General features: G+C 45.9%; 1 protein-coding gene across 13 annotated transcripts in view; it reads right to left on the bottom strand.

Moving 5' to 3' along the window:
* Positions 1–26,563, bottom strand: part of KY (kyphoscoliosis peptidase) — a 65,034-nt gene extending 38,471 nt beyond the window's left edge. Inside the window, exons 1-4 of one of the 13 annotated variants that reach the window (XR_008320161.1) lie at positions 20,016–20,299; positions 8,682–8,744; positions 5,099–5,140; positions 3,787–3,834 (exon numbers count right to left, since the gene is read on the bottom strand). Coding sequence is in view for 12 of the 13 variants with exons in the window: in XM_053312095.1 (XP_053168070.1) it covers positions 3,787–3,834; positions 5,099–5,140; positions 8,682–8,744; positions 20,016–20,148 (286 nt within the window). In the remaining variant the exon portion in view is untranslated. Of the gene's footprint in view, positions 1–1,132; positions 1,589–3,786; positions 3,835–4,524; positions 4,990–5,098; positions 5,141–8,681; positions 8,745–13,555; positions 13,654–15,356; positions 15,460–20,015; positions 20,300–24,328; positions 24,348–26,376 lie in introns of those variants that run through there. The other 12 variants (XM_053312099.1, XM_053312102.1, XM_053312095.1 and 9 more) reach the window with 12 other exon arrangements.
* Positions 26,564–27,316: the final 753 nt, after the last annotated feature.

The following is a 27,316-nucleotide window of genomic DNA, read 5'->3' as shown; positions in this document are numbered from 1 at the left end:
ATAACCATCAACAGATAGGAAACAGAACAAAAGCTGGTTACTAAATGTAGTCACCATGACAACTCAAACATTGATTATATAGCTTGAGAAGATAATCTCCATTGTGCTCTGCTTCCCAGGGGCATCTGATTTCCTCCTTTTAGAGGCAGAGTGCTGGAGCAGATGGGTACAGGATCAGGCCATAGCTCAGTGGTAGAGCATTTGTTTTGCATGCAGATGCTCCCAGGTTCAATCCTTGGCATCTCCAGGTAGGGTTGGGAAAGACTCTTGCTTGAAACCTTGGAGAAACTGCTGTCAGCCCATGTAAGTAATACGAAAGGACCTATGGTCTGACTCAGTACAACGCAGCTTGCTATGTTCCCATGATATTTGGGCAGACTCAAGGCAGTTCTCATGTTTTCATGCAGCTGTGATGGAGAGCATCAACAACAGGAGAATTTGTATAATGGAAGGTAAGTTACAGGATATTTGCCTAGAGTGTAGTAATAACCAGCCTTTTGTGAGAGTCGTGGTATCATGTACAGATGTAAATTTTATCTCTGGCTGATACTTTAATTTTATTTTCATTAAGTGAAAGGTATCAGAAAAGCTAACTACAGTCATCTAGTGTGGGCATCACTATGGTGATCACTATGTTTTATGTCATCTCAAACATTATGGGCCAGTTTACACATTATAATTGCCAGTGCAGAAGCCAGTCAAAACAGCCTCAGGCAACTGCTCCATATGGTAACCACAGCTTGTCTAATTGTGTTCATGTATATTTTAAATGATGAACATTACAGGAGCAGGCTCCAGTTTTCTCCAGACAGAATATTATCTAGTCATTTTCTTCTATGAATAGAAATTCCATAATTCTGAATCTTTAAATTTTAAACATACTGACAGATAATAGATTAAAAAACAACAACAAAACACTCAGGTAATGCACACAGTTCTCAATTATGGATAAGGAGAGACAGAGTGCTAATCACTCCTGATTCTAATGTTCATATTCCTTAATACTGCATGTGTACATAAGTTCAGAAATATTCTTTAGAGTCCTTTATCTTATAGATTTAAAAGAGTTAAGATAACCAAGTAATTAGCATTTTAATAATGATTAAACTAAAAAGACACACAGATGACCTACTCAAATTACTGTTGGTTACGTGATAGTAATTGTCGCTCTTATGTGGATAGCAGTCACTCCGGGTCATAAAAAGTTCCTGTCAGGCTGCCTGTGCTCACTCGTGTTCTCTCTTCCTTTTCTTTCAGATTATATGTCTTGCCTATCTGCTTTTTAAACTTCTATTCTGCCTCCTTCCTCGGTGTTTCTTCAGTGTCTTCAGCTTCTTCTCTGCCTCCAACTGTCACCAACTGACTTTCCCTCTCCTGATTCTTACCCAGCAGTCTATTCCCTTCTCTTCACTTGCCCTGCATTTCATAATGATACAGAAGTAGGAATTACAACATTCTTCCCCCACCCCTAATACTGTACATGTAATCAAGTATTAAATTCGAATAGCCCTTCCCCAGGAATATTCCTGAATTGCTTTTTGGGAAAACACCTTTATTGGATCTCTCAGAATACCTAAGCCTCTGTGATCCATTTATGGCTCTGAGTCAAGGATAGCCACCTTCCTTCCTAGATGTTCCTTCCTGGATACCCAGAGCCATTCTATTGGAATTCCACCTGAAGTCATTTTTTGCTGCAGGGTTCTTCTGTTCTCCAGGGCCATAACTATAATTGGGCAGACATGTTCTAAGAACATGGATTGCTGAGGACCCTTGTTTGTCACCCTTCGTTTTGCTGCTTGCTGCCCCGTGCTTTTTACATTTTTTAATTTTATCTATATATTTATTTCTCTTAGACGTACCTGTCGCTAAATCCCATGCGTGGCAGATCTCGCAAGAGTTCGCAAGCAGAAGCACTGTGGTGATTGGGGAGTGGGGGTTCCATATGAAGATAGGGAGGGAGAGCCAGTGGCACTGTGGTGAATAGGCAGTGGGGAGGAGGCGCCTGCATATGCAGATAGGGAGGAGGCACCTGTGATGGTTAAGGTCAGTTGGAATGCAACTGTTACTGGTTGGAAGATGTTCTTGATTGTAGAAGAGAGGGATCTATATATATACAAGGATAGCAGGCAGGGGTCTGTGAAGAGAGGGATTGTGAGGAAGGAAAGAGCCCCTTCAGGAGAAGGAGGCTGTCATTGTATGAATTACAGTAGATGAGGAAACAAGATAAACAAGATTGGTTAACTCAGGAAGGGAGAGAGAGAGAGAAAGAGAGAGAAATGAAGGGAAGGAAAGAAAGACCGGCTCAGGGAAGAGCGAGTGGAGGAGAGAAAGGAAAAAAGAAGGGAAGGGAAGAGAGAAAGCATGAAGGGCGAGGGATGGGCCTGAGCCTGTCAGCGGCCTGAGGGGAATGAGCAGCCATTAGGGATGGGCCGGACCGGTCCAGAGCTGGGTGGTTTGGTCTGGGGTTGAGGGGTCGCTTTAAGAGCGGCGGGAGGGTTTACTTACCCCTCCCGCTGCTTTCCCGATCTGGTGCCATAAATTTTAGAGTAATTGGGGTGGCAGGATACCTCCCTGCCGCCCCTTCCCCGCTGCTCCTCGGCAAACTTCCCAAGAGTCCTTTGCGCGCGCACACACACATCTTCACGTCTCTGATGTGCGCGCATGCGCCCAAAGGACTCTTGGGAAGTTTGCCGAGGAGCAGCGGGGAAGGGGCGGCAGGGAGGTATCCTGCCACCCCAATTACTCTAAAATTTACGGCGCCAGATCGGGAAAGCGGTGGGAGGGGTAAGTAAACCCTCCCGCTGCTCTTAAAGCGACCCCCACCCCAGTGCCGGACCGCAGTGTGGCGGTTCCGTGCACACCCCTAGCAGCCATCACAGCACCTATTGGCAGCAAAGAAGGGCCCAGTCAAGCTCTGCTGCTGTTTGGGGCTACTGAAGCCATTAGCGGAAGGGGGTAGGCAGGCAAGGGATGGGCCTGTGCTTGTCAGTGGCCTGAGGGGATCGAGCGGCCATGACGGCAGTGAGGAAGGACCCGGTAAACCACTGCTGCTACTCCTGTGGGGAGAAGCAGGGCTTGGGTGGGGAGGTCTCTGGGGATAGGGGACTGCAGCTTGGACGATAGGCACCAGCAACGCTGCAGCCGTGACAAAGAGAGGTGAGGAGGATGGAGTAAAGGGATGGAAGAGTGACCAAGTGGGGTGAGGGGGATGGAAGCAACAGGATGGAGGAGGAGCAGGAGTGCAGCTCAGGTGAGGGTGGAGATATCTCTGTGAGGGGAGCACTCAAGTACTAGTGCACAGATCCTCTGCGCAGGTTAGGCTAGTTTTATTTAAAACACAAAGCCTCATCACCACAGTGCCTTATCACTGCTGCTGCTGCTGCTCCTCCTGCCCACCACTTACCACATCATTCTTGTTGCCCTGCCCTTGCTCCCGTGGTGGCAGCAAACCCTGTGCTTACCACCACCACTTACCAGCTGGCTCCATGGCAGCAAGGAGCCGAATGGCCTTTTTCCTTGCTCTGCCGTCATATAATTATGTACATCTGTGTGCTCTCTAAATTCAGTTCAAGTTTTTCTTTCAGAGTGCTTCTTTAAATCTCTTCCATTTATTTGACACCCAGAGAAGTCACAGTGATTTTCCAAAACAGCTTGTTGCTGTCAAACTATTAAAACCTTCCCAAGAGCTTTGATTTATACAGTATTCTGGGATGAGGCATCTCTCAAAAAACAACTTGCATCTTTGGCATAAGAAACTATCACAACATTTACTAGATTACAACATACCTTGTTCTGAACAGGAAGAAATTACTTGCTGCATCTGAGTCTCATGGCCTGGTGATAAAAAGGAGGCATTACAGTGACCAGAAGAGGACTCTGTTCATGCTGCAGAGACTATGGTAACTGGATATGTCATTGCAAAGGCAGTTTGAATGTTAAGAAAATTTGGATTTTAATCACAAAATTTGAATGTTGGCACCATGATGCACATTTTGAAGCCAACATTTCCAAAATGGTCAATGTATGGGCAACAATTCCAAAATGGCCATTGCGTTCAGGAAATTAATTACATTTGATACTTACAAAAGATTTTTTTTCGGTCTGCTTAACAGCAGTCTATACCACAGAAACCCAATTCAGCCATTTTGGTATCTGTAAATATGTTCATTTTAAAAGCAAACCTGGATACAGGGTGCGGACAGGAAGTGTACCACTGTTACATACTTTGAACATAATGTGTTCAAATACATTATGCACACAGATGATATGTACACTGAAAATAACATGAATGGAACTAGACTAATTGCCAGAAATGTTCTCTACATAGAGAGAGAGCTCAAGGCATATGCCACATAATTTTAAATTTGAAGTTAAAGGATTATATCTCTTATCTTAGGGATTCAAGATTCATGAGTTCAGGCTTCTAATTAATGTTTGTCTTGGCAAGTAAACCTAGCCAAGCCAATTACAGGTTTTCCTATTTCCCACTTCCTGTTGAAACTATTAAGAATCCTGGGTTCTGACCTGAGGGCACTTCTAATGATACTGCTGTTATCCAGGGTAGTTTTTCTGTATGTATATGTCCAGCAGAGGCCTCTGCCAGCCTTACTGGCTCCAACATTCATTCAGTAGCCAAGGCCAGAGAGGCCCCAGGCGGGGCGGACGGCCAGGCAGCACATCCTGATGAGCGGCCAGCCAAGATGCTACGAGATCAAAGAGCCGGGCTAGAGGGGCCGGGGGAAGGGCAGGGGTGAGTGAAGGAGGAGGCAGCAGCAGACAGAGGCACAGCTGAGGGGGATACGGGTGAGAGCAGCTTGATATGGCAAGGTGGAGGCCCAATTAGCGGGGGCGTGGGATGCATCAGTTGTCAGGAGGGATTTAAGGCAGGCTCAGCCAGTGATGAGGGGCAGTTGGAGGGTGAGTGGTGGAGGCCTCCAGAGAGAAACTGCCTCAGCGACCCCAAGGAGCCTGGAGGAGGAGGGCTCGGGTGAACCAGACCCCCTCCCCTCAAAAGCTCTGAGGCCCTGCCTGGGGGGGAGGGGCAAGAGGGAGAGGTAAAACAGCTGTGGAGAGACCAGTGGCGTGACAGTGTACTTACAAATCTGGCAAAAGGTCTTCCTTTCAGCATCACCCTTTGTAACTATGAATTATAATTACAAAGAATTATAGTTACTTCATTGTCTTAAAGCCAATGTTTTTTTCTGCTTAAGTATCAGGACTCGGCTTCTCAGGATGTCATATCCTCTAACCAGAAAGTCCTTTCTTCTAATCCAGGTCACGTGGGGTCTGTCTGTGGCTATGCACTGATGATAGAAAGGCAATCTGTACATGTTTAGATACCCATATTCAAGGGGCATGCTTTGGCGAGGCCTGGTTCAGTTTAAGCTCTGCTTCAGGCTAGACTACTTGTGATACAGTGTGCTGGGCTTCCTCTGATGACTATTTAGAGGCAGCAGACCATTAGTAGGAGTAAACTTTGGCACAATTCAAGTTGCAGGCTCTGCCCACATAAAGCCTTTATCCTTTGTCCGATTACAAGCCACAGTTAAGTCTCTGATTGAACAAATGCCATTGTGTCTAAATCATATGAAGGGGGGCTCTTAAAGGGTTTCTTCACTATAAAACGCTCCTATCACCACTATCCACTTATTATTCTTAATATAAAATCACTGTTGAGTCTCACTCCTCTTGTGGGCAATAAGGCATGGACATGGTTTTAATCAGAAGATAGGGATGCTAGTTACTTTTAAAAATATAACATTTATTCAGTAAAACCACAATTTTTCAGTCACAAAATGTCTGAATGCAGGGCACCCTGGAGAGAAACTCTGGTTCTACAAGGAGAGCGACCCAAGATTTCACTTTCCAAACTCCAGTCAGAACCCTTGGGTTGTAGTGAGTTTTGCCACTCTAACCTGGGGTTAACAGCTGACTGGGTTACAACTGAATGCTGAACTGCAGGCTCGGCTGTCTGAAGCCGGAGTTGAGGGAGGAAGTTTGGCTATGTGGGTTGTCCTTCATGCAAGAAGGAAACCCTCACAACCATTTCCCCCTCCTCTCTGCAGTATCCCTGGCTGCAGAGAGCCTCCTCTCCATTATGTCCAGATGCAGATAGGAGAGTGGGGGTGGGTGGAGAGAGGAACCACGGGTCCATTGGACCCGCATTTCCACATTACATGCAAATGCAGCCACTGTCTAGTTGAAATCTCCAGTCCACTAAAGGTCTTTTCCATTTTATATTTGAATGTAAGCTGTGCTAAGTATATCCATCAACTGCTAGCTTCAAAGATGAGATATTCTCCATAGGATAAATTCTGGTTATTGCTAAATGATACTATAAAGAATGTTACTAGGACAGCAAAATTTCTCATTCAAGCACTCTTGCATTCTAAGGCTAAAGAAAATGTTATGGATAATTGTGGGCCAGGATAGAGATTTTGGTATTTCCCTGGCGTCATGATTCATGATTTCTATAATAACTTGTAAGACTTTTTAATGTTCAAAATTTAAAGGCATTTCTTATTTTGTGGTGAATTCTCTATAATGGCAAGTTGCTATATTACAATAAATGGGTTCGAACTTGGGTTCTTAAGGGTAGCTCTAAACTTAAGGAACTTTCTTTAGCTGGGACTTCTGAATATTAGTAATTCTGATTACCAAATGTTGGAAATAGACAAAAAGGAATGGTTACTACCATAATGTTCCACTTCTAAGTGGGGATGTGCATGGAACCAGTTTGGTCAGTTCAGTTCAAACCCGGACCGGATTTGAACCAGTCATCACTGGTTTAAACAAAATCCTCACCAAATTCCTCTTGACAAGTATACCTCCAAACCGGACCACAACCCAGTTCTTATGACCGGGGGCTGGTCTGGTTCAAACCACCAGGCTGGTTCAATTCAAACTGTGTTTCAGATTGAGCCAGCTTGCACATTCCTACTTGTAAGCCTAGAGAATTTGGGCTGGCCACTGTTGGAGACAAAATGCTGGACAACACTGATGTTTTGTCTAAAGAATACAAGAATTGCTTTACTAAACATCTTCTGAGGACAGAAATTCAGATCTCTCTCTCTCTCTCTCTCTCTCTCTCTCTCTCTCTCTCTCTCATACTCTCCTTCTATTTTAATGGGTAATATTCAATACTGAATACAAAATTCAATATGTATTCCGTACTGAATTCTGATTTAAAATAGTTGTCACCTGCCCAAATCCTCAAGACAGATGTAAATAAATATACTGGGTTGCATCCTCATTATTTCATATATCTGTGTCTTGACAATCCCCAGAGAGAAGCTGCAGCATTTGAAAAATGTATTTGCCATTCTGGGTACCACGTATCTCATGACTGGCATAGCTCAGACCCATGAATGATGAGATATCACTGCAATGTGTGTGATGGCCATGATGTGTTTGTTTAATATGGCTCAATCTGTAATTACATCATAGTATTCAGAAATACTGTAGGAGCACCGGCTGCTTCATGGTGTCAGACTTCACAAGTACAGTAATCCAGCCACAGTGTCTGAAACTGATTTGTTGACACCCCCATGCGGGTGCATGTTGATTTCTGACAATTCATTCTACAACTAGAGATCTTCAGTAGTTACTCAAGACCTGGAAGTTGCTGCAACATGTAGTGAGATTTAGTGGTACAACTAATCAGCAAATTTGCCTTACTGATCTGAACATGTCACACCCAGATTCTGTATGTATGTAAAGTGGTCATTTGTCCTAGGACCATGGCCTTGTGTGTATCACAAGGAACAGAATGCCTCTGCAGCCTGCACTGAATTAGAACACCAGAAGTGGCTGCACAACAGGGCTATGCACAAGGTCTAATATCTATGTTTTAGTTTGTAAACTCACATCACTAGTATCTGTATTTGGATAAATATTCAGGGCTTTAGGAGCCTTTTCTCTCAACTGTTTTCAAAATACAGATGTATGGCTCTGCTTATGTCCCTGTATTTGCTCCTGCCACTCTACCAGAATTCTGGTGCCTTCTTGTTTTTTGGGGTTTTTTTTAGTTAGTTTGTTTTTTTAATTGGGCATGCATGATGCCCAGATGTACCACCATTTTGCTGTGAATGTCAGAACAAACTCTTCCATTAGGCAGGATGAGCACAGATTTTGTGGTACTATAGATCATCAGTTGGTCTTGTTGTACCAAGTATAACATCCCCTTAGCTAAGCAGGGTCCACCCTGGTTGCATGTGAATGAGAGACTACATACGTGAGCACTGTAAAATATTCCCTTCAGGAAATGGAGCCATTCTGGGAAGAACAGAAGGTTCTGAGTTCCCTCCCTGGCATCTCCAAGATAGGGCTGAGAGAGAGTCTGACTCCTGCCTGCAACCTTGGAGAAACCGCTGCTAGTCTGGATAGACAATACTGAGCTAGATGGACCAATGGGTCTGACGCAGTATATGGCTGCTTCTTATGTTCCTATTTAGTTTATCATCATCATCATCATCATCAGTTACCTTTTTCTGTCTCAAGCAGCAAAATGTTGGGCCATTTCCGGTGCAAATCCAGGCTGACGATGGGTAAACTGTCAAGAGTCAGTTTCTCTCTCTCATGCACACAAAACAGTACGGTTGCCTTTAACTTCTATTAAAATACAGAGTGACATGACTGCATATCTTCCATGGAAAGCGAAAGGGTGTGAGAAAGTAACATACCATGAGGGTCATTTCCTTGGTATTGCTGTAGTTTGTTGTTTCCATTTCCATCCCCTTCGAAGCCTTAAAAAAAAAGAGAGCAAAGAATAGCTTCAGATTTTAAGAATCCATTCGGGTATGCAGAAATAACATGTGGTAAAGTCGGTTTTGGATTACAGTTCAGCAACTGCATAGCTGCAACTGCTTCTACATGTAAGTCCCTGCACAATGCACATGGAAACCTAGCATATCAGGTAGAAGGAATACAAGGTCCACTCCCTGCTTATTATCCTCATAACAAATACATGGAGAGACTGTGTAACTGGTCCACAATCACCTAGTGATTACCATGACTGAGTGGGGATTTGAACCTTGGTCTGCCTGTTCCTATTCCAACTCTCTAACTGCTACACTTTATTTCCTCTCATCAAACTAATTTTATGAGTTTTAGCTCATTAATCAATTAACTGATCACCCAAATGCACAAACTAGCATGGGGGGTGGGGGAAACAACAAGAAAAATACTGGCTGACATGATGTGCCCTCTAACAGAGCCAGAGCACTGGCTGGAACGCTACCTGAATGCTGGAGAGAACCAGTGGTCACATAATCAGTACTCTCATTCAGGCATTACAAAACCGAGGCTGTACATTTCTGAAGAGAGGTGAAAGTAAGTCCTGCCTGGCAGGGGCATTGGTAGGGGAGGGGGGCCATGTTCACCCCTCTCCCTGGCAGCCCCTTGGAGTGAGGAAGCTAATGGAGAAAATAGGGAGGGGTGGAGTTGGGGGGCCTTCAGGCGCTCAGGGGCTGGATTCTTTGAACCCATCTGCTCAATTATAGCTACACCCCTGCTGCATGTCAATCACTCTTCCCATGCTGGGCGGGTCTTTCACACTTACCACCTTTGATGAGGCGAAGGCTGTGATGGAGGGTGCTCCCGTGAGTGGGAGGCTTCTGCACCTGTCCAAGCCTCCCATTCACGGAAGCGCCCTCCATCCTGCTTACAGCCATCACCAATTCCGATGAAGGGTGTAAGCATGACAGACCTGCCTGTTCTGGCAGGGGAGAGTGATTGGAGTGCCAGGTGGGACTTCTGCCTCTTTTCAGAGGCTGTACTCAAGTGCAGTCTCCGTTTTATAACATCTGAATGAGGCTAATGTTACCGCTGTTTCTCCCATTCCAGCAAATGTGAGAAATGGCGGTAATGCTGACTGTTTCTTTCCAGCATTGGGGCTGCCTTTCAGCTCCACTGCAGCCCCAACAGGCTCCATTTGAGTGTGCAACATGTCAGCCACTTTCTTTGTTTTTAGATGATGATATTGCAGCAGGTATCCTGAGAAAATGAATTCCCTGTTTTCTCAAAGGAAGGAATAAAATGGCATTTCCCAATGCAGTTTTTAGAAGTACTCGTATTAAAAATAGTAGCATTGTTTAAAAACCTGCTGACTGATTAATGGGGGCACCTCTTTAGTCAATCAAAAGGTTTTTAATCAATTAATCTAACTGATTGACCAATTAAACACTGTAGCTCTAATTAAAAACAATATTAGGAATCAATTAACTAACTCAGCAGACTGGCTCCAAATCCAAACCTGAATAACACTGGGTCAGCACAGTGCATTTCCCCAGGGAATGTAATCAGGCAGCTACTATCTAGGAATCCGGCAGTGTCATTTTTGCTGTCTCTCTGCAGATATCCTTAATCTAGTAGCCTTTGTATGTTCAATCTACTGGTAGGACTGCTTTTCAAAATCACTTTCAAATGCTCACCCCTCTTCTGGTGATTGTCCAATGAAGTTGCAGAAGAGTTCTAAGCAAATTTGTACAGTGAAGTCCAATTAAATTGCAGACAAATTCTAAAACACTCTGTGTTTTAAATCAAAGTGTTATGCCAAGGAAATTAAATTCTCATATAAATTAAACATATTTTTATGTTTTACATAATTTTGTCTTATTCTGGGGGAGATGGAAGACCTATGAAGGCCCTGAAGCTCTGTTCTTTGTTTAACAGAAATCCTGTGTGGTCCTTCCATTAGTTTCTTCGGGTTCACTCAGAATTGAAAGCATGTCTTTGCAGTTGAAAATGAGTGATCATGGAATCATGATGCAACCCTGCTTATAGAACGGTTGATAAATGGTTGTCTAAAGAGAGATCACATTCCAAAGTGCTTGGATATCTGAGTTTAGAACTGATCTTGATATTGGAAGATTCATTCTAAGAAACTGCATTTCTGTTCTAGACTTATTCTTTAATTTTGGTAACTTAAAGGATTTGCAAAGCCTTCTCAGAGGAATGAACGAATCAAAAGCCTAGTCAGATACAAAAACATCTCCCCAGATTAACTTCTGATATGTGTTGGCTCCTCTGCAAGGAAAAATCTCCTTCTGCCTTTGGTCCCTGACCCCCATCCCTGTTACTCTTCCTTGTTTGGCAGCAAACATACAGCCCTGGATGCTTTGTTTGATCCACTTCACTGCAGCTGATCAGGGCAGAACACTGGAGTGATGAGTGACCGGGCAAAGGGAAATCAGAATGCTTTGATATTGCATATGAACAATTTCCATTATAAATATTGGTCAAAATCCAGCACAGAGATGGGTATGCTTAAGTCCACTAATTTCAATGACGTCAAGAAGGACTTAACATTGGTTAAGTAGTTCCCTGTTAGTATAGTGGTAAGTATCCTTGCCTGTCACATGGAAGACTGGGGTTCGGTTCCCCAAGGACATGCAGTAACCTTTGTGGAGGACATCTGGTCTTGTGGTAGCAAGTATGAATTGTCTCCTATGCTATGGTCTGCCTTGGTTTGCTTTTGGATGGAAGATGTCACGTGAGCACTGCAAAATATTCCGCTTAGGGGAATGGGTGTAATAGCTGTGATAGAGTATTTGCATGCTTGCATTCAGAAGGTCCCAGATTGACTCCCCAGCATCTCCAGATAGGACTCCTCCAGATAGGACTGGGTGAGACTTCTGCCTGAAACCTTGGAGAGCCACTATCAGCAGAGGTGCTCTTACCCCTGGACCTCCAGGCGGGTCCAGGGCTTCCACAGCCACAGCCCTGCCAAATCCTCTTTAGACTGTTCCGGATGGTGTGGTCACTCGTCCAAGCATGATGATGCTTAATTTACTGGGGAGGGGGCCCTCCAAAGGCCTCTAGGTCCAGGCTTCAAAATTACCTAGGTGCACCTCTGGATGTCGGTCAGTGTAGACAATACTGAGCTAGATGAACCAATGGTCCAATTCAATAGAAGGCAGCTTCCTATCTATCTATCTATCTATCTATCTATCTATCTATCTATCTATCTATCTATCTATCTATCCTGCCTCACATGTGCATCCCTAGGTGGTGTACATAAGTTAAAATATACCAAAACAGGTTAAATGATTAAAACAATTTTATGATATAAAACCAATTAAAATTAATTAAAAGCCTGAGAAAAAAGGTGCATCTTAAGGGTATTTTGAAAAAACAGCAGAGATGGAGAAACTCTGATTTTAACAGGGAGTGCATTCCAGAGCTCCGGGGCAGGCAAAGACAAGGCCTGGTCCTGAGTAGCCACGAATCAAGCCGGTGGTAGCTGTAACCAGACCTCCCCAGATGATCTTAAAGGGTGGGAGGGTTCATGACAGAGGAGGTGCTCTCTTAAATACTCTAGACCCAAGCCATTAAGAGCTTTATAGGTAATAACCAGCACTTTGTATTTCGCTCAGAAACATAGCAGCTGCCAGTGCAGTTCTTTTAAAATCAGTGTTACTAGCTGACCCCGCACAGAGCATCTGTGCAGTTGTGTACTGAGCCTGTGACATCCCCACGCAGCTCGCTCGCTCACTCTCCCCCATGCAGCTCGCTCGCTCACTCTCCCCCATGCAGCTCGCTCGCTCACTCTCCCCCCGCAGCTCGCTCGCTCTCCCCCTGCAGCTCGCTCGCTTGCTCTCCCCCCGCTTGCTCTCCCCTCGCTCACTCTCCTCCCGCAGCTCGCTCGCTCTCCCCCGCAGCTCGCTCGCTCGCTCTCCCCCCGCAGCTCGCTCGCTCGCTCTCCCCCCCGCAACTCACTCTCCCTCCCGCAGCTCCCCCCATTGGGCGGACCAGGGCCAGGCCATCCCACCACCGCCTCCCACCTCCTCCTCCTGGCTGGTAGGGCTTTGCCCACCATCTGCCCACCTCCTCACCGCCGCCATCATTTCTCACCGCCTCCTCTTCCTGGCCAACGGGGCTTCGCCTGCCACCCACCCACCTCTGCATCCTGACTGCTGCCATTATTTCTCTCCACTTCAATGCTGGAACTCTTGCACGCTCTAGAGCATCTGCGTGTTAGTACTTGATTGCTCCCCTCACGTCAGAGATCTCCCCACCCTCACCTGAGCTGCACTCCTGCTCCTCCTCCATCCCGTTGCTTCCATCCTCCTCACCCTTCTTGGTCGTGGCTGCAGCATTGCTGCTGCCTATTGGCCAAACTTCAGCCCCCTGTCCCCAGAGACCTTCCCACCCTCACCCGAGCCCTGCTCCTCCCTTCAGGAGCAGCAGCAGTGGTTGACCGGGCCATTCCTCACTGCTGCCACCACCATGGCCGCTCGTTCCCCTCAGGCCACTGACAGGCCCAGGCCCGTCCCTTGCCTGCCTGCCTGCCTGCCTGTGACAATGGCCTCGGTAGCCCCAAACAGCAGTAGTGGTTGACTGGACCCTTCCTTGCTGCCAGTGCCACCATGGCCACTCATTCCCCTCAGGCTGCTGACAGGCTCAGGCCCATCCCTTGCCCTTCCTTCTTTCTCTCTTCCCCCTCCCTTCTTTTTCTCTTTCTCTCTCCTCCACTCGCTCTTCTCCACTCTTTCTTCCCCCTCCCTTCATGTTTTTTATTCCTCCCTCCCTGAGTTAACAGATTTTGTTCATTTACACAACGGCATCCTCCTTCTCTTGAAGGGGCTCTTTCCTCCCTCAGGACCTGTCTTTTTGCAGACCCCTGCCTGCTATCCTTTTATATCATGAACATCTTCCGACCAATAACAGCTGCATTCCAACTGACCTTAACCATCACAGGCCCCTCCTCCTTATCTGCATAGGGAATCCCCACTGCCCAATCACTATGGTGCTTCTGATCTCACAGGCTCCTTCTCCCTATCTGCATATGGAATCTCCACTGCCCAATCAGGTGCTTCTGCTTGCAAACTCTGCATATGGAATTCCCACTGCCCAATCAGGTGCTTCTGCTTGCAAACTCAGCCAGTCACCTCCTTCCTACCACGTCGCCACGCATGGCCCATCTACAAAAAATAAGTATATAGATAATGGTCTCTTTGGGTTATCCCAGAGACCAGTTAGGCTACCACATTCTGCACCAACTGTAGTTTCCAGACTATATATAAAGGCAGCCCCACAAAGAGTGCATTATAGTAGTCAAGCCTGGAGGTTACTAGCATATGTCTCATTTTCCTTCAAAAATGGACATAACTGATGTATCAGCCTTAGCAGATAAAAAGTGCCCCTGGCCGTTGCCTCAACCTAAGACCCCAGAGAGAGTTTTGGATCCAGGAGCACTCCCAAGCTACATACTTATTCTTTCTGGGGGAGTGCAACCCTGCCTGTGCCTAACTCTGGGCTGGATGTCTTTTCTTTAATATATACTGTTGTTGTTGTTGTTGTTGTTGTTGTTGTTGTTGTTTAATTGGAATTCCCAGATCTGATCTAATAATTTATAACGTATCCAATTTACTGAGCAAAATGGGTGTAGGGGTATGGAGCTGAATTTTCCCTGCACTTACTGCTCTCCATCCTGCAGCCCCTGTGCTCAAGCAGCCCGCTTTCAGCTGGGCTGGTATCAGAACTGGCTGAGAGACAAGTGACACTGCGGGACAGAATACAGGGAGAGTTCTACACCTCTCACCTACATATCTCTTTTGCTCATTATATAGAACCTCTGGCAAATCTGGGTTTAAACACATGCTGCCATAGTGGGTAATATGAGCATCACCTGCAAGGTAATAGTGAAGTCTTTTAAAATCTGAAGACTAAAACTGCTTTGGAATACAGTGTGTCTGAACTGCACTTATGCAGCTCAGTCCTACGCATCTTTACATGGAAGGAAGCCTTGGAGTTCAGTGGGGCTTGCTTCCAAGCAAGTGTGCATAGGATTGCAGCCTTTAAGCTCCAGGCTGGAAAGGAGCTTAGCTGCAGAATGTCCACAAACTTTTCATCCTAGAGTAATCCCACAGAAGTCAATGCGGCCACTGAAAAGGAAGCAATTTGAGAACTCCAGTTTAATGCACTGTGCATTGGTCACAATGTTGTACCAAAAGCTACTTGCTTTAGTTGCAGGCATTTAAGACATCTTGTCTGCTCATAGATTGTACACACACATCAATTTTCCAGAAGTTACTGAGCTGAAAGACTGAGACTATGGCAGCAAATAACAGTAGAAATTTCATTTTCATAGCCATGTAGTTAAATTATCTAAATTTAGTGTGTCCCATTCCACTGCCTATACATAGCTCTATGTCAACCTATGTAACTATTGCTTCCATTTTGGGAGATTTGCTGTTGCCTGATTTTATTTTGGATATTCCCATGGCTGTTGAGATAATTTAGGTTGTACTATACTCCTCCTAAAGACAAAAATAGACAAATGTACAATGTTCTCTTGCATGGCTACATAACCACTCAGAAACTGAAACAGTACAGTATCCCTATGAGACTCATACCTGTTCTCTTTTCTCTTAATATGGTATCCATAGTGTTGCACTGAACATCTTTATGTTTACAGTATGTACGTAGGCTCATCTGTCTTCCATAACAGGGACTACTCAGTGTGGGTAAAGCTGTACAAAATTCCAGGTTTTTATACTGGGTTATATTTTTCTTCTAGCAAACCAGATAACCTATTCCCCATATTATCAGGGAGCTGCCTCGGGCAGAAAAAAAACCCAGGCATCATAGAACACTGCAAGGGGCAGATCCCCCATGAGGCAAACTGAGGCAATTGCCTCAAGTGTGCCTTTGGGGGGCCTCTTAAAAGGCAGCAGAATGTGCCTCCAAACCCCCTGCCCCCAGGGCCGGTGCTAGGGTTTTTTGCGCCCTAGGCGAGATCACCTTCTGCCCCCCCCCCCCCCCCGGCCAATCATATTTCAAATACAGATGTATTATAGGAAGAATGAAAAGCACAGAATTTGAACCCCCCCCCCCCCGCCAGCGCTCATCGGGGCAGCAGCGTTGCCCCCTTTACCGGATGTAACTGGAAGTACTCGACACGCCTGGGTGCGTTGCACACGCACCCAACGCGCACAGATATGTTGAGTAGCTCCAGTTCCATCTGGTAAAGGGGGCAACAGGGCGGCACGATGCCAGCCCAACGGACTTTTAGGAAATCGAGCGCGGGGAGGGGAGAGAAGTGCACCCTCCCCTGCCCTTAAAGTTACCCCAGGCCAGTTCCATGCACCTCACTAATGTGGGGCCCATGAGCAGACTTGCAGGAGCTAGGCAGCCAGGGGAGCCAATGGGATGAGAGGCAGTAGGGAGGGGGGGCCCTTCTGGGCAGTCTCTCCCCGCAGTGAGCCAGCTGGCTGGGTCCAGGGGGGCTGGGGGGAGGTGGTGGTGTCTTGCCATGGAGCTGGTGGCCCTTTGGCTATTGCCGGTCACCAGGCACTGCCAGGCTCTCCCGGGGCTGTGGCTGCTGGTTTCTGCAGCCCTCTTGCCTGATGTCTCTGTACCACCCACAACCCTAACCCTACCCCCCCCCACCAGAGAGGGAGCAGCGGCAGCCCGCTGAGTGTGCGAGGCGGGGGGGCAGCCTTTTTGCAGGCGGCGGCAGCAGCGGCCTCAGCCTCCTCCTTGCAGACCTCTCCTCCATGGCCGACCAAGCAGGCGCTGCTTTCCGCCCTCCTGCCGCTTGTGCCAGCGGCGTCGCCGTGCGCCCCGCGAGCTCCTCAGCGGGCAACTGCCAGGCTGCTGCTGGGCGGGCACCACCACCGAGGCCCTCGACTCAGCCGCGGCGGGCTTCCCGTGCTGAGAGTCACTCAGCAGAGCCGGCCTGCTGCTGACGGCAGCTCCGGGGCGCCCAGTGGCCGGTCGGGGCTCCGGGGTGAGGGTGGTCGCCCTCCTCCTCCTCCTCCTGCAGCTGCAACTGGCAGGCTGGGCAAAGCAGGGCGCGGGGGTGGGCTGGGGAGCCCCGCCACGCCAGAGGCGCGGCTGGCTGGCTGGCCGGGGTTGCGGGGTGCCCAGCAGCAGCAGCAGGCCGCTGCCCCCGCTGGCTGGCCTTCGGTGGGAGCCTCCGCGCGGGGGGCTCCCTCTGGAGCGGGAGGTGAAGGTGGTCCTCGCAAGGCCTGGACTGCTCTGTCCAGCAGGCGCGGCGCGGCCAGAGAGAGCGAGCTGAGTCCCACCCCGCCCCCGGAGGAGGCGGCGGCGCCTGCTTGCTGCTGCTGCTGCCGCCTCGGGGGCTGGTCGGGGCCTGCTGCTGCTGCTGCCTGCCTGGCCCCACCCGCGCACGGCGGGGGGAGCCCTGGGAGGGGGCGGCGGCAGCCCCGGGTTGGGTCCCCTGCCTCGCCCCGCCGCCAGACAAAGGGCTGCTGCCTTGTCCTGCCTTCTTGGCCCCTCGCTCTCCCCCGCCAGGCAGGGGCCTGCAGGCTGACCGCTCGGGGTGGGGGGGCGGCAGGCTGGCCAGCGCGGCGCCCCCTCAATTTTGGCGCCCTAGGCAACTGCCTAGTTCGCCTTAATGGACGCGCCGGCCCTGCCTGCCCCCCTCCTAGGTAGCTGATGTTGGCCCCAGGCAGAGCTGAAAATGTGAGGTGGCATAATCCTGCCCTTTCACTAGCCCCACCCCACCCCACCAGCCCCAGTGCTGCCATTTGCAGAAGATGTTGCCATTGCTGGGTGCCTGTGGGAGGCTGCCCCAGTTTCTCCATGTTGCCCTGGTAGCCAGAGGCAGTGGTGGCAGTAGAATTTCCTTCTCTCCAAGCATGGGAAGGAGACCTAGTACAAGCAAAAGAGGAGAGACCTGATGCTGCTGCCGCCGCTGCCGCCACCACCACCACCACCTTGATGGCAAAAGTCTGCGTGACACAGCTGCTCATGTTTGCATTCATGTACAGGAAGAACATTCATGAGTGGTTTCGTCACATGGGTTCTCATCATTAAGTCAGTGGCAACAGGAAGTTTCTCCTCTTTAGCTTCCACTGGGTCTCCTTCCCATGCTTGGAGAGAAGGTAGGAACATAGGAACATAGGAAGCTGCCATATACTGCGTCAGGCCATAGGTCCATCTAGCCCAGTATTGTCTTCACAGACTGGCAATGGCTTCTCCAAGGTTGCAGGCAGGAATCTCTCTCAGCCCCATCTTGGAAAAGCCAGAGAGGGAACTTGAAACCTTCTGCTCTTCCCAGAGCAGCTCCATCCCGGGAGGGGAATATCTTACAGGGTTCACACATGTAGTCTCCCATTCATATGCAACCAGGCTGGACCCTGCTTAGCTAAGGGGACAAGTCATGTTTGCTACCACCAGACCAGGGCAGCATGAAGAAGTTGAGGCAAACTACCATAGGGCATCTGGCTGTGGCAGCGTGCTCTGCAAAGGGAGCCCAAAAAGGTGCCCCTGAGCGTTACACTGCCTTGGGAACATATTTTCAGGTGGCACAGAGGGCTTCCTGGAAGTTTTTCAGACGGAGCTTTTAAAGCCCTTTAACTTGCATCTCCTCTGGAATGGAGGAGGATATATCTGCCAGATTTACCTCAAAGTCCCTGCGAGTTATTGGGGAGCAGTTCACACACAATTTGGGTTTTTCACTGCACATTAGTGTGTAGCCCAATTTATATCCAGAGTAAAAAAAAATCCACTATTTGTGTCGGTTTGGGGGGGACAATTTCAAGTTTGCAGTAAAGCCTCCCAGTAAACTTGCGGTACAGCCTGCTGTGTGTAAAAGTCCCTGGGGGAGGGGAGGCCACAAAAAATGTCCACTATCCCATTGCACTAGTACAGTTAGACGAGAAGTTCTATTACGCTGCTCTCTTGCTGCACCAATGCATCCTTGCTCTGTATGTCAGCTAGTATTTTTATTAGTTCACACTGAAAATGTCAGTAGCAGCATATACTGGTTCTCCTGAAGGTGAATGGACAACTTATTTCTTGTGAACAGAGACGATCAGTAGGGGGAGGAAAATATAGTCACTTGGGCAATCTTGTTCACTGGCTCCCAGACTCATTCACCTAACCCCTGCTAACTAAGCAAAGAGGCACCTTTTTAACGTGGTGATTCTCTTTATTTAGCATGGGGAGAGCAACTGGCCCTATCCACCCACAGCACAGCATCCCTCCAGTGGCTGTTGCTGGTGTCTATCTTCTGTTTCTTTTTCGATTGTGAGCCCTTTGGGGACAGGGATCCATCTTAATTAATAATTAATTAATTAATTAATTATCTATGTAAACCGCTTTGAACACTTTTGTTAAAAAGTGCTATATAAATATTTGTTGTTATTGTTGTAGTACCCTTCTTCTCCTTTCTCTCACTGGCGAATGGAAATGTTTGTTTTGCCCAACACTAGAATCAGATATGCTAGCTCATGGTTGTATTTTATTATTATTATTTCTTGTTTACACAGTCAGGTTATTAATTATTATTAATTATTATTATTATTAAATTAATAATAAATATGCATTGATTAATTTTCTAGGATGACTCTTTTCTTTTCTTTTCTGGACAGTGAGTGTACTTAAGTCACCATTACAATTATGTCCTCTGCAAAATGTGATTCATACTTTTGGTTTGACTGGAGCTATAAGCGTCTCATTCCAATGTTCCTTGAATTAACCACACACAGGCATGCAAATGCACACATGCACCACACAAGCATTGGTTCCCTTTGTTTATGGTGGCAACAGACTGAGATTGAATTACAGAATCACTGTCCATTTCAGCCCACTGACTGGCTCTGTCTGCAGACTGAGGGCATTTTCTGAATGACACTTTGGAGGTTCCTAACACAGTAAAGTCTCACATTCTGATAGGACTCTGTCCACATATTACTCTTGTAACAACAACCTGCTCAGTGGTGCTTATTCTCTCTGTTCCGCTGCTTGGGTTGGCTCCCAGGGGTGTGCCACAGAAATACCTTGTGCTGCTTTGCATGCAATATGTGCAGCAACAGCATTCATGTCAACCTTTTCACTTAAGGGTTGGTAGGAGAGAGCAGTGCTGAATGTCTGCAAACGGAACTAGACAAAAAGGGTTTCCATATTTTGTTAAATATTGTGCGTGCAAAAAATAGCTGCTTCCTTTCCCTTGATTTCCACCCTGCACAGCTGATCACTGGCTACTGGGTGTTACATGCACTGCTCAACCCTGCAAGCTACCCAATCAATACAGTTTGCTTTACCTTGGCTTTGGAGTGAAGCATGGCTCTCCGTCTGTTTGTCTATCTGCAACTTCTGCACAGTCTTCCTCTTCTCAGGCTGGACTATGAGAAGCAATTCTAGAGCTACTGCACTGGGGTCTTTTTGAAACTCCATAATACCTATCAGTGCATTGACTCTCCTCCCTTCCTCTCAGAGCTGTTATTGCTACTGCTGTTGCTGCCAAGTGCTGTGGGTATTTTCCACCCTTTGAGAAGCAAGTGCTCCCCCTCACCCAAATTGCACGCACACACACACACACACAGAGAGAAACACACACACAGCTTTTGGCTAACCCTGCCAAAGACACCGTGCCATGAGTGCCCTGCAGAAATCTACTCCAAGTAGCTTACAAGTCACCTTTGAAAGGAAATCCCAGCAGGGATCCATTTCCTAAACCTGGGGAAGGAGACACATTTTGGAGAGAGAGGGAGGTGGAGAAGAGGAGGGGGAGAGAGAGTGAGAGTGTGAGTGAGTTCTGATTTCAGACTATGTCCTCTTTGAACCCCCTCCCTTTCTGGCTGCCCTTTAAGCATTAAGCCCTTGCCCACAAGTAAATCCTGCTAACACCATTGTTGCTCTCGGAGAATTTGTTTTGTGAAGCCTGCAAGCCCCCTAAAAGGACTTCTCCTTGAGTCTTCTCTTTGCTGAACTAAGTGGGGGTGGGTGGGGAATCAAATATTTGAAAACAGTGAGGATCACAGCAGTGACAGGGATGCTGCTTATGATTTTTGGTTTTTGGCATCCAGTCCTAGGGTATTTGCAATAAAATGGGCAATCCCATTTATCCAAAATAATCCAGTTTCTAAAAGATTATGACAATGATAACGACGACAATAATGATCATGTTTAAAAGTTAAGAGTTGTGCACATCAAAAACAAGACACTCTGTGGCAAGACACCCATTTCTCCAACAACTGGTATGGTGGACTTAGTTCTCGCTGCAGACAGAGAACATGGAAAATGTGGAAATGTCAACAGTTCTTACACTTGCCCTGATCTGAAGAACAGGGTCTGAAATGGAACACAAGCAGTATGGTTTAGCAATTACAAGCGACCTAGTTTGGCCAGCCACTGTGATGAAGAGAGTGTGCTGGCTTAAGAATCCTTTCTAAATATATCCTGGGCCTCCATCCTGTCACTGTCCAAGCTGGCAGTTGAACGATGTTTGGCTTGTGGTCTCATGAGTATTGGAACACCTGTGAGTCGAAGGACTCTGAACGCAGCTATTCAGTTTCAAACTTTTGCTAACACGAATTCAGCGACTGAATGCCAGTCCAAACCTAGCCATGGTTTAAATTCTACCAGTCTAAGGTCCTCAAGCAAGGTACTGCTGGAATTTGGGGGATATAAGTATGTTTATTTGTATCTAATAGCTCTGGGGTAAATGTGTTGCATCTGAAAACCCTTCTTTAATATTTGTTTGTTTATTTATTTATCCAATTTCTATACTGCCCTTCCAAAAATGGCTCAGGGCGGTTTACACAGAGAAATAATAAATAAATAAGATAAATAAAATGGATCCCTGTCCCAAAAGGGCTCACGATCTAAAAAGAAACATAAAATAGACACCAGCAACAGTCACCGACACTTGCACATTATATAAAGGGTAAAAACTCTTTCAGCAGTACCCGGCCACAGTGGCCAGCCAGATCATTCTGGGAAACCTATAAACAGGGGTGAAGGCAATAGTCCTTCCACAGTGTTATCCCCATCAACATATTCAAGGTCATATTACCCCTGAATAGGGAGGTTCCATTTAGCCTTTATGGCTAATAGTTTTTGTTTTCAGTGGCCTTTTTAAAAATATATATATATATATTTTAAAATGGCCACTGCACATGCTCAAATGTTCCCTGGAAGGCCCTAGAGGCCTGCGGGGGGAGGGGGAGCCATAAAGGCTAAATGGAACCTCCCTATTCAGGGGTAATATGACCTTGAATTTTAGGACTGACAAGAGGAAGTGGGCATGATAGAGGCTTATGAGATATGCATGGTATGGAGAAAGTGGATAGGGAGACATTATATTAATACTCTCATAATACTAGAACTGGGGGTTATGCAGTTAAATTGATTGGCAGTAAATTGAGAACAGGCAAGTCTTTCTTCACACAGCACATCATTTAAGGAGTTTGCTGCCACAAGACGTGGTGATGGCTACTAGCCAGAGGTGTATCTATGGTAGGGCAAGGCAGGGCACGTGCCCCGGGTGCCACTTGAAGGGGGGCACCATTTTTAAAAATTGAATTTTTTAAAAATAAATTGCCACCAAAAACAAAATGGCCACTGCACTTGCTTAAATGGCCTCTGTGAGGCCCTAGGCCAAGCCAGGCCTCGCAGGGGCCACTTGAGCATGCACGGTGGCCATTTTGTTTTCAGTGGCCATTTTAAAAATATATATATATTTAAAAATGGCCACCACACATGCTCAAATGTTCCCTGGAAGGCCCTAGAGGCCAGAGGGGGGAGGGGAAACCTTTGCAGACACCCCCCCCACGGCCTTTAGGAAGCCCCGCAAAGGTGCTACAGGTAAATTATTTTTTAAAAAAATATATTAATATGTCACTGTGCACATATTCAGTTTGGCACTATGTACGGAGAATCAAGGCTTGTGAATATTGAGCTGAAGCTTGTGAACTAGGATTGTATTCATTTGCTCTTACTTTGCTTCTTGTGATAAGTGAGTTAAATTCGATGTCTTTGTAATACGGCTATTAATGGTGAGTTTGTCTTTGAATTAGTGTGAAATCCTTAATATTAAGGTCCACTGGGAGTTTCTTGCTCTCTTTCTCTCATTTTAACTGTCTTTCTGAAATACTAGAATATATTCCAAGCAGTGACACAGTTTACTCTGCATATCCTTTAATTACTTTCAGAGTATCTGGGAAAAGTCAAATTCTCCATTTATTTTTAAAACGTATGTAATAGTGATGCTACAATGCATAGTAGAGAATTAGACAGGCACTTCTGTTTAGTTTTCCAAATACACCTCCACATAGTATGTGGGTATTTCATGAGCTCCAGCATACTGAAATTTGTAGTTTTCCAGCATTTTTTGGTCTGGCTACATCCACAGCTAAATAGTTTTTTAAATATTAAAAGATTAACGAGCTTGACTTATATTTTTCAGCTGATATTATGGTAAAGTTATCTGAAAGATGGGTGTCAGATGTTTGGACAGGGGGTGCAATTTCAGTGCTTGCCCTAGGTGCTATTTTCTCTAGATACGCCTCTGCCACTAGCTTAGATGGTTTTAAAGGGAAGTTAAACAAATTCATGGATGAGAGATCTATCCCTGGCTATTGGTCATGAAGGCTATGAGTTACCACCAGGGTTAGAGCCAGGAAGCCTCTGAATACTAGTTGTTAGAGGACAACAGTGTAGAAGGGCTATTGACTTCAAGGCCAACTTGTTGAGTTCCTTGAACTCAACTCAAGTATGTAGTACACCGCTCTGGGCTCCGTGGAGGAAGAGCAGGATATAAATGTAACAACAACAACAACAACAAGAACAACAACAAGAAGTTCCTTGGTTGGGTGCAGTACGAAGGACAAGATGGACCCTTTGTCAAGTACTGGATGGACCCTTTGATGTACTGGACAAGATGGACCCTTTGAGCTGATCCAGCAGCACACTACATTATTATTATTTATCTGATTTCTATACCACCCTTCCAGAAATGGCTCAGGGTGGTTTACACAGAGAAAGAAAGAAAGAAAGAAAGAAAGAAAGAAAGAAAGAAAGAAAGAAAGAAAGTTGGATCCCTGTCCCCAAAGGGCTCACAATCTGAAAAGAAACGCAAGATAGACACCAGCAACAGTCACTGGAGGTACTGTGCTGGGGATGGATAGGGCCAGTTACTCTCCCCCTGCTCAATAAAGAGAATCACCATGTTAAAAGGTGTCTCTTTGCCAAGTTAGCAGGGGTTTATATAAGAGTATAAATTCTCATTAAGGAATCTAATCTGCACTATCTTTATAGGAAAGCCAGCATGGCGTCATGGTTAGCGTGTTGGACTAGGAGCAGTAAGACTAGAGCAAATCCTCATTCACATCCTCATTCACTGAGTGACTGGGTCAGTTACATATCTCTTAGCCTAACCTACCTCACAGGGTTGTTGTGAGAACAAACATAATTATGTACACAACTCTGGGCTCCTTGGAGGAAGAGCAAGAAATCTTACAGGAGGTGTTTAGTAAGCTGACTGGATAGACTGGGTCTGACGTACATGTCTGTAAGGCTTTTATAAGTATTACATTCTAGTATATTCAAGCTGCTTCAGCAATAGCAAATGTACCCATTATTACAGAATCCCAGTTTTATAGGATGTCTAAACTGGTCATCACAGTACTGCTGAGTTCTTCCTTCCAGGATTCATGAACTTGAGGAAGATGTCTGAAAAATAATCAATGACCATGTGCATGATTTTCAGGATAGTGACCCAGGGTATGTTAGAGTACATTTATAATTAACACACACAAATGGTTTTTACAGAGGCCAAACATAAAATTATCTAGGGCATACAATAAATCTGATCTGAGTTTCAAGTCACAAGAAGTCTAAAATCAGAAACAGTAAATAGATATGATAGGATTTTGTCACATCTCTTAAAAGGCATCATCCTTCCTGCAAAAGGGGGAAAAAAACTCTAAGTGTACTGCATGCAAAAGGGTTAAATATATTCAAGAAGGAAAAAGGAGGGTTCACAGACAGATTGGGTTATCCATGCCTCACACCAAGTTTGTATACCCAGGACAGGAGTATAATTTCACATACTTCTGGAGTTCTGAGCTGTGAACAGACATTGCATAAGTGAGATATGGGTACATAGAGAACCTTCCCTGTCCTCAGACTGGAGGAAACACTGTCATTTCCCCTCTTACTTCACACCACTGCTGTCTCTCATGTGCTTAGAAGATGTCTGCCCATTCTTTATCCTCCAGAGGGTCATTGTGCTATCCAAGGATGCATCCAGAAGCAGTTTGCATTTTATATGAAGTTTCTATTAGTTCAGGCATCTGCTAAGGAAAGCAGGAAGTACCAAATCAGGATGCATGTTTGGAATTGTGGGATAGCTGCTGCCATCTCTACCAAAATAGTGGTGTCAATAGAAGTTAAGAGCAAGCATTCCATCAAAGCAAGTGACGTTGCCTCTGAGCAGGAAAAGTAGTCGATCCACTTCAGTGTGGCGATTAGTTAAAAGGAAGAGGGTCATGGCTCTCCAGGATGTTTGGAAGTTATTTAAACAATGATAACAGGAGCTTGGCTAGGATGTATACTGCAGATTAAGAAAGGCACCATCAATCCTAAGAGGGCAACAATATAATTAATGAGCAAAGTCAAGGAAGCTATAAAAGGTTAAATGGCTTTCTCTCGACATGGAAGTCTTGCCCGATGAGAACAAAATGGAGCACAAGCTCTGGCAAGAGGAATATAAGTTGATAATAAGGAAAACAAAAAATATATAAAAAAGAATAAGAAGAATTTGAGCATCTTGCTAAGCAGACCAACAATAAAAATGTCTAAAAGGAGAGTAGGGAGGCTACAAAGAAGTTGAACTGTGTTGGTCTTCGCTACAGGAGATGCGGGAAAGATACTCATACCTTAACTGACCTTTTGAGGGAAAGACATCTGAAGAACCTTCCTCACAAGGAAGCTGCTCCAGGACCATGATCATCTTGGTTGCCCTCTTCTGCACCTTTCCCAGTTCTACAATGTCTTCAAGAAATGGTGACCAGAACTGTACGTAGTACTCCAAATGTGGCCCTACCATCGATTTGCATAAGGGCATTATAATATTAGCATTTTTATTTCCAATTCCCTTGCTGTTCCCTAGCATGGAATATGTCTTTTTCACAGCTGCCACAAACTGAGTCGGCACTTATTCAATAAGCTGTCCACCATGACCAAGATCTCTCTCCTGATCAGTCACTGACAGCTCAGACCCCATCAGTATATATGTGAAGTTGGGGTTTTTTGCCCCAATATGCATCACTTTACACTTGCTTACACTGAATCGCATTTGCCATTTTGTTGCCCACTCATCCAGTTTGGAGAGATCCTTTTGGAGTGCCTCACAATCTGCTTTGGATTTCACTACCCTAAATAGTTTATTGTCATCTGCAACTTTGGCCACTTCACTGGTTATCCCAACTTCTAGATCACTTATGAACAAGTTAAAGAGCACTAGTCCAAGTTATGAATTCCTTCACACTAATATTGTCATCATTTTACCACAACCCCAAGATCTCTTTCCTAGTTAAATCACCACCAGTTCAGTTTGCATTCATATATTGGGGAAATTGGGACTTTAGCCCCCACCCATGCACATCACTTTATACTTACATCTAATTTCATTTGCCATTTTGTTGCCCATTCACCCTGTTTGGAGAGATCCTTTTGGAGCTCTTCATTGTCCACTTGGATTTTTGCCATTCTGAATAATTTTTGATATCATCTACAAACTCAGCCACTTCACTACTACTCTCTAACTCCAGACAATTTATGAAAAAAATTAAATAGCACTGGTCTCACAGCAAACAGTACTCCAACTGCCTTAGTTAAGCCTTGTCCTGAGGTACTATGACATCATAAGAGCTTTTCAAACCTAGGGACATTTGATTGGCTAAGAAAGATCTGAACTCAATTGGCTGCTAGATACTGTTGTTTCCTAGATCTTACATATGCAACAAACAAAGGGCAAGGCTAGGGGAGAGGGAGGTCTGTCTACCCCTCTCCCCGGTGGCCCCTCCAAGTGAGGGACATAATGAAGCAAATAGGGAGGGTGGAGCTGGGGTGCCCTCAGGACCTTGGGGGTCTGGGTTCCTTGAACCCATTTGCTCAGTTATAGCTATGCCCCTGCAACAAACACCTGGCTGCTGTAGTGTCAGGTACCTGATTTTTGCCTTGCTCATTTCCTTACTGCCAGGCACTCCAGCTCAAATCTATTTCACTTTTCCTAGCTTTCTGCTGTTCAGTGAACAGTAGAAAACTGTTCAGTCTTGTTCCCCCAAGCATCTGGCCTCCTGAACCTTTACAAGCCTACGGTTGGTTTCTTGAGAAGACCAATGGTTTCCTGTATTTTAAAATCATGGCAGTAGACTTGGGCTATGCATGGTGTTTTACTTTTCTAACTTTTTTCCTTACTAGATTTGTCTTTCTGTGATATGGATCACTATACCTATCTTGTGAACTAGTATTGTAATCTTACACACACGCACACAAACACACACACACCCCACTTAGGCCCTGTGGGCAGGCTGCAAGTTAGAGTGGAGGAAGGTAG

This window comes from Hemicordylus capensis, chromosome 3, assembly GCF_027244095.1.
Source record: "Hemicordylus capensis ecotype Gifberg chromosome 3, rHemCap1.1.pri, whole genome shotgun sequence".
Lineage (NCBI taxonomy): Eukaryota > Metazoa > Chordata > Lepidosauria > Squamata > Cordylidae > Hemicordylus > Hemicordylus capensis.
This window is presented reverse-complemented; position numbering and strand designations above follow the sequence as displayed.